The 8,440-nt window shown below is 37.2% G+C and overlaps 1 protein-coding gene across 1 annotated transcript; it reads right to left on the reverse strand.

Moving 5' to 3' along the window:
* Nucleotides 1–5,130: 5,130 nt before the first annotated feature.
* Nucleotides 5,131–5,727, reverse strand: LOC126796429 (auxin-responsive protein SAUR78-like). Its single transcript, XM_050523257.1, has one exon. It carries the CDS (start codon nt 5,645–5,647, stop codon nt 5,276–5,278), a length of 372 nt encoding a protein of 123 aa, XP_050379214.1. The 5' UTR covers nt 5,648–5,727; the 3' UTR covers nt 5,131–5,275.
* Between the last annotated feature and the right edge of the window lie 2,713 nt (nt 5,728–8,440).

The raw sequence follows: 8,440 nt of genomic DNA on the forward strand, positions 1-8,440 counted from the left end.
GGAGCTGCATTAATGTGATCAATTATCAGTTGTAGCTACAAAATTACTTTTCTAATGATGTACATCAAGGAATCTCGAAGAGTAAATCTCTGGGGTTACAGGTTGATCGATCAACCAATCTACCATATATAGATATGCATGCGTGATTCATAACTCACTTCTATACGGTATCATATGTAATATATGGAACAGTGTGATTATGTACGTTTGATTGTATTAAACGAGCAGCCAAACCACCAAAGCTCTCTCTCTCTCTCTCTCTCTCTCTCTCTCTCTCTCTCTCTCTCTCTCTCTCTCTCTCTCTCTCTCTCTTTTTTCTGGTTATGCCTCTCTAAATCCGCACTCTGCCTCGAAGAAACAAAAAAACATAAGGGGATAAGAGAGACGGAAGCACACACGTCAAGCATAGGACACGCGTCTATATCAGGTTAATCAACAGAGGCCCTAACACCCAGTCCAGATATGGCAGCCCCAGGCCCAAACAGTACTGTAGTGTGATTGTAGAGGTACTGTAGCTATACTGTTGAAAATGCAACCGACGTATAATATATAGTAAATATATGTGTGTGTATGTTCCAATACATGCCATAACCATGCATTATGCTCGTTTATAAATAGAATGATATTGCTAGAGGCCATTACAAATCCCCACTTGCTCATATCCAACTCCCACATGCATCAGTACGTACTCGATCAGTAGCATCACGAATCAAAACGATAAGTGACCACAATTAGTCTGTTAATATATTTACTCTTTAGTTCAGTTCAATTATGAAATAAATCTTAGCAACCAAAATCAATTAACAGCCATATCAATTATCGCTCACAAATCACGATCACGAGTCGAGCCTGATTCATATTTGGAAATAATTACAGATAAACTTGCCTCTCGATCTCAATATCACAATGAATTCCCATGCAGATATTATGTCGTGGCTCTTAGTGTGCATGATGCTGACTACCACTGCAGCAAATTAACTCGGCTCTGTTCATAATTTTTGACGTTTCCCTGGTGTTATCTGGCCTTGATTGGAATCAATAATACCACGAACAGCTTTCTATATATGGCGAACCCTACCCGCACGTACTCCCCACTAGACCCCGATATATATATTTCCTACCCCCTCTCAGTCTTCAATTCCACTCACTTCATCATTTGGCTTTCAAATTGATCTGATTTCATCTCCTTTTCAGAGTTGAGCCAAAGTGCCAAATACATAGCTACAAGTAAGATTAAAACAGGTTGGGACTGGTCGATTGGATGATTATCTGCATTTCCGGCTCCGTTTGTTATATGTATCGGCAAGAACCGAGGGCCTGAGAACTTATGGTTGGAATAATCTATTTCCCCACGAGGCATTTCTCCTTCTTATCGGTTTGAGCTTTTGAAGTAGGATATATGATACATATAGATGGTCAAAACCCTATCTTATCTGTTGGGACAATATTCGTAAAAGTTAGTAAATGTCGTAAAGCTACCCACTTTAGATCATGCTAGATAGTTGGGCATGTGCGATGATATATATGGTTCTCAGCATCTCGTTTATAACTTAGGAATAATATATATGCTAATCGTTTTATCTTTATCAGGTCAGATTGAAGGAGAAAGCTAGCTTCATAATATATATGATGCGCACCACCTGATTATTAACATCACATATATAGTGCGATCGAAGAAATGAAGTACGTGCGGGCTCATGGCTGTAGTATATACGCATGCAATAGGATTCATCGTAATGTTTATAATAACTACGTACATACGCATGCAATAGCATGAAACAAATCTTCCGAATCCACAATTACAGACATCGTACGTACGTCATGCATGATTATCGAAAGTATTACTGATTATGTATCACATTAGAAAGATAAGGGTCTTACTCCTCACTAAATGTCACCCTCGATCTCTTCTCAGTACTTAACCTAAGGACTTCAAAATCTCACTGCAGGGAGACATCTCCAAATGAGATTGATGGGTACATCGACTATAAAATAAAAGTGAGTCTTCGATTTCTTTCTTAATATGCATATGAGTATTCTAATCTCACAATTTAAGTCGACCTCTCCAACTGAATTTATATATAGGTACGTACCAGACTTACGTTTTTTTTTTTTTTTGGTCTCTTTCTGTCTTAATTGATAATGAAGCACTATCATATCGTGCATGAATTCGGACAAGGATTTCGGCGACAAAAATTTCATGCAGCACATGGCGTCGTGGAGGGAGGGAGGGGGGTCCGATCAGGAGGCCAAATCCGATTTGACGAGCCTCTAACCACGTGGGCTGGTTTTTTTTAGCTCCGGCCATCTGACATTGCTGAAATGACTTAAGTGCCCTTTGGGTCTCTAAGACCGATGCTACATGTCCATCAGTCCATCTACCAAAAGACAACAAAATCAATGTAGGGATGATTGGGATTATGGGGCATCCTATATCATGAAAAAAACCGCGAATAGCGGCCGTCTTCTTCTGCGACAGTAACCTTTGTCTTCTTATATGGTCTTGACAGTTCAGTGCTGTCCAGAACTAGCTCGGTGGCATTTATGTCCTTCATTCTTCTCGCCCTGGTTGATCGTGCATGGCCGGAGCCCGGTCACTACATCTGAATATATATACTGCCGGAACCCTAGATCTTATTATGAAAAGTAAGTACCAAGGTGCAGCCACGGACAAATGACGTATAGTGCACTAGGTATCCAATAGTTTCAATTCTAGTTATTACACATTTTTTAGTAACGAGTATTTAAATCACGTATTTAAAATAGTGAACGATAAATAAATAATAATATATTACGACCCCATACGCAAAAATTACTAAGAACCTAAAACATTATATTGTGAACATTTGTACACGCCGTGTATGCGTCTAATAGTAACAATAGTTTGACACTCTCTCCCATTTTAGCCACCCACACTAAAACTCATGCATATATATGATTTTAGCACAAAATGCCTCAACATTAGCGTTTGAGAATGACTCTATTCTAACTTCTAAGCCAAGCATACTTCTCCAACACCACGTACATGAAGAGCATTTCAAATTGACTGTCAAAATTATATCTTTACCATGGACCATCTTCCCTACATGCATGATCATAATTATAAAATATTCATTGGCCGAACAGTATCATATATGCTAATCGCTAACAAATTGTATCGGTCATACATTCATGCTAATATAAATATGCTGGATCACCTTTAGTTTGCGAAAAGTATGTGGATCAAAGCAAGTTGACGGTGTGTATATACGTACTTTTGGGAGCTTTAGGGTTGGCAATCACTGTTGGCGATAGACGTGTTACTGGTACTATCTAATTATAACAAACTCAATCGATCTGTGTCTCCCACTTAATTTTTGTAGCATAAAGTCTTCGATCAAATTTCAATTGAAACCCGCTTTTCTGCATAAACCCAACACAGGAAACAAAAGCTTTAGTTTGCTAAGCGTGTAGGTGTATATGGACGTATCGATGGGTTGCAATTCTTAAAGATATCTCCAACTAGCTCATCATTAGCTTCCTCTACCTCAAGAAAAATATTTCTGACTTTTTATGTTGAGGAATCTTTCAATTCAGATGTAATATTACTACTTAATTTATACGAAATATGTTTAATATTACTTAATGATATAGCAAACTTTAGAATGCATGAAACTAAGGATTATAAAATTGTAATGCCGAAAGGATCGCCTACTGTAAAGTTGTTGACTTCTTCGATCTGGGGTTTCATAATACGACAGTTTTCTTCATGCTCTCCATATATTATATATAACTTTCTAATTAGGTAGACCTCGTATTCTTATAGTTAGTTACAAAGGGTGTATTACAATAAGCAGTTAATTAAATCTGTAAATATGTTGTTTATGTATGTTGAAGTTGAACTGATTTCTTAATCCAAAAGAAAACAAAACCCTAAATTTCTAACCTTTATTATGCCCTCTTGGCATTTAAAACAAAACAAGCTCGATCTCCCGATTCAAGACTGAGACTGTCCGTAAGGTCCATAATCAACGAATCTGAGCTTAATAAATTGTGGAATCGAAAATTAGCTTGCTGGTAGGCTCTGATTTAGTAATTAAATTGTAAGTTATTGCGAATAAAATAGTGCATGATCGATGATCAATTTGAGTAGAGACAACTCCGATGTGCTACCTAGTTTTCAATTAGCCAGTCTGCATTACCACTTAATCAATTAATTAAGGCTACAAGCTTTGTTGACATGCATATTCAAGATTTACAAATCTTTTATTTCAATTTAGGGTTCTTAATGTTCAAACAATTAGTCTCAAATAGTTAACTCCATGGTGAAACGTCTGCATTGTGTTGGTTCTCTTTAGTATTAGGAAAACTTAAACAGAATTCACAAAGGTACGTATAGCAAACTGGATCAACTAGACAACACATGCATAAACTAAAGGCCTATAGCTTGTTCTACATTTTTGTTAAGGTCAAAACCTACTTCGAGTTATAGTTATCTCTTTGTGGCCGGGGACTTGGGACGAGCATCATTAGTAGTACGTACTGTACAGTGTTGATATTAATTACGTACTCTGGAGTCTGGACGTACTATGTATAACCTTGTGGCTAGTACCCATACGCAACATATTATGGTTAAATGACTTAAATCTATACCAAAATTTCGTACACTCAAAAAGTTGGATCCCACACATTCACATAGCTAGTTGAATCTCTTCTTAGAATGCGGTAAATTATTACTTTGAGCTGCAAAAATATGGAAAATATGCACGTTTTTGGATAGTGATCGTTAAGCAAGAACGAGTTGGGTGTAGTGACAGTATACTAGTGTAATTAGTGAGATTTAACTCTACATTTATCGAGAAGTATAGCGAATCTGAAAATTTCTAGCAATTTGTAGGTAAAGATAATATTAGAGGAATACTTGTGAATATACAAAATGCATCGACCCATAAGTATCAGACCAAATGGAGAATATGCTTAAAAAATACAGATCATTACATATATTTGGATTGACAAAGAACAATGATACATATATATTGAGCTGATCGACCAATTGTCGACCAGCTTGATCGGAGCTAACCTCAGATGGATGTGAAATATTGGGTTAAATCATCCTCAACCGTGCAATCAAATCACACTCGCAATCTTTTACCTACAAATTTTTTTTATCTCTTGAAAAAGAAATGTACAATCCTCCTCTTCCTTATTCGGTTATTCCTCATTCTTCTTTCTCAGTCACTTTCAACTTTCACCTAGTAGTAGTTACCATGCATATACATTCCTTAATCTTTCTCGATCAGCAAGCGTAGAACTCAACGAGCTCGTCCATCGATTCCGGCTGAGGGTCGGCGTTCTCGAGCATCCAGAGCAGGTGCTCGAACAGCACCACCTCGCATGCTACATTGATCGTGTTGTCGTTTGAGGATCTCTGCGCCAGCTCCTTGAAGAGGGGGTGGTGGACGACGTCGGGGCCGACGAGGTAGCGTCTTCGGGACTTGCCGACGTAGACGGCATGTAGGTCCCTGGAGGAGACGACGGCGTTGGAGGAAGAGTAGCTGTCGTCGTCGGCGGATGCTATGGAGCTGATGCTGTGGCGGCTGCTTTTGCTGAATGAGTTCCACTTCTTGAGGACTGACTTGAGCTTCAGTAGCTTTCCACCTTTCGCCATGTTGAAGATAAAGAGTATAACGAAGAAGCTTAGTTCTCTGAGAGAGAGAGAGAGAGAGAGAGAGTTTGGGAAGGTGTTGATAAGAGTTGTGGGTGTTTCTTGTTGAGGGATTTGGAAATGGGAAGGAAGGTTCGTATATAAAGGAGACGGACAGGGGCGTAATGGTAAATTAGTAATTGGGCCGGTGGGTTTGCATTTGAGGGGATTTTATGTTTGCGGCGATTTATTATTGTTTTTTTTCAATATTGTTTGTATTATCCTCAAAGCCACATACACCGCCACATCTTTGCTCGAGTTCCTTTCTATTTTTTATTAATTACTACATACTAATTCATTTCCAATTTATTGATTTGGAATTTGTGGTGCCAAATTAACTTGCGAAAATGTGTGGTACAAGGCTTGAGTTGGGCCGCTAACAGACTTGGGCTGTGCCGAGCCGATATTTAATGGGTCGAGCTCGTGCTGAGCTCAGGCTTTTTTGCCAATTTTTCACCAGTTATTAAGATGATGTGAAAAAAAATACTCACATGAGTTAACTTAACTAGTATTTTTATTCCTAAGTAAACACGATGAATTTTCTAAACTTTCTAGCAAGAAAACATAATTAGTTACTATTGCTTTTGGAGTTTTGAGTTTTGTAGTAAATCATTTCCTTTTCTTTTAGGACTTTGTTATGATTAAGGCCCCCTCACCTCTTTAGATTTCGTGTATATTCTTTTGCTTCCTAATTCTTGTATATTTCTGCGCCTATTCTCTTCCACATTTTAATCTTGTATATGCTTTTTGAACCATTTTGTTTCCTAAGTTCGTTTGATGAGTTAAAATAATTAATAGTGTTTCTTTATAGTTTATACGAATATATGGAATAATTAACAGTGTTCTGTGATTTTAACTTCTGGGACATTTTGACTAATTTGTTTCCTAGCTTTGTCCTAGTGAAAGAGTTGAACAAGATTTGAGAGTGCTAGCAGGATATATGTATATTATATCTGATATCTCTATATCATTATTTTGTTGTAGTTCTTCCTCCTCTATTCCTTTCGAACGAATTTGACCGGTTTCATTCTACTATTTATCTTTTTAAGTCAGAGATAAAGGAAAAAACAAGTTAGTGATGAAACTGATAGACACGTGCTATGTCGTTTTCATTGTCTTGAAAATATTATCCACATACACACTTCTTTTTGGTTCTACTGGCAGACGATTTGAGAAGGTTAAATAATCTAGAAGTAAGCCAATGAAGAAGAAGGAGTCTTCGTCTTCCAGAATAAAAATCCGGGGCAAAATGCCATTATATGCTAACCGCTGGTAAGTGGTAACAACCCTAATTCTTAATATTATCAGAGAAGACAAGGAGAATTAATCATAAAACCCCATAACCTACCTATAACTTGAGGAAAAGGTAATACCCCATGGATAATATAACAATGCCCGAATAATTTATTGGCCTTTTGAATTAAAAAGATTCTACTTGTTTCCCTCCAAGAATATGTCCATCGCGACAGAAGACATAGCAAAGCAAATTGTTACCCAATTATTAAGGTAAGGCGTGAGGATCATACAATATCTTCTCAAGCCAATATTAAAACTTATAGCATTGATATATAGTTTGCAAGTTTTTGGAAAATCTTGGAAAAGATACAGTAGGTCAGTAGCAACCAATGATCATGTAAAGGCATGTGAATTACACATGGACTTGGCATGACGTCCCATAATACTTGAGCCATGTCCTCGAGTTTAATTATTTGTTTCCATTTCTATTAGTAAGGTTTATAAACATTTGATCAGTGCTTAGATCGAAATGTTAACAATTAATGTTCATCACACCCATACTCCTCCACGTGGATTCATGTACATTGTCATAAAATATATATATATATATATATATATATATATATATATATCAAGCAGGGATGATATATAATGGAATACCCGCATATTAATGTGCGAGGCAAAAACTAGTGTGAAATCATTAAGTACTTAATTATTATGCAGATTGAAATGGCAACATTATTTGAACTGTTGAAACCAGTCATGATAAGCCCTGATTCAGAATGAGAGAATGGAAAGGTTAAAAACAAAACATACTATATATATATATACAAAAATTTTTAGCTGCGGACGTCCGCACTGTCCGTACGACGCAAATTCGGCGATTCCGACTACCGGCGACACGCAATAACGGCACCGACCACCGACCAACACAACCGCACTTCCCTCCTCCCGGCGCTCCTGCTTGTGTCGGCCGAAATTGCAGCGCCGGTCGGAATCTCGAAATCTCCGAAAATATTGTGAAGAATTTGATCAGAAATGTATGGTAGAGTATATTAGAAAGGCAATAATAGAGATGAGGAGATACTTAAACCTTTGTTGTTGATTAATGATTATGAATAACTAGTAGTTCTCACTACTCAGTGTCACCCTACCAGTAACATATATGTTATATAATTGCAAATATATAACTAGGTTTTAACAGTGTAGATGATCTTATTGCATGTGCCTTGGCCAAACACATATATGTATGCGCACCGAAAATAACCTTGTCATTTTATAAACATAATTGAATGTTTGATTGATCGATCAATTAATGCGTAATCTTGTACATCATTAGAAATATACCAACCTCTGTTAGTTTAATTTGAGTTCATGTTCTCACTTGATCTGCGCGCGAAGATATATAGAATAATAGTGTCTAATGACTAATTAGTATGTAATCACAACTAAGAAGACTTCAATCTCTCTAAGGCTCTAAGCCTCTAACACCCGGGACAAAAAGTGTTTAAATGAATATTA

The sequence above is a fragment of the Argentina anserina genome, chromosome 1 (genome assembly GCF_933775445.1).
Source record: "Argentina anserina chromosome 1, drPotAnse1.1, whole genome shotgun sequence".
NCBI classification, from domain to species: domain Eukaryota; kingdom Viridiplantae; phylum Streptophyta; class Magnoliopsida; order Rosales; family Rosaceae; genus Argentina; species Argentina anserina.

Excerpts from the sequence above, each read along its gene's own strand:
- LOC126796429 (XM_050523257.1), bottom strand. The coding sequence starts at position 5,647 with ATGGCGAAAGGTGGAAAGCTACTGAAGCTCAAGTCAGTCCTCAAGAAG.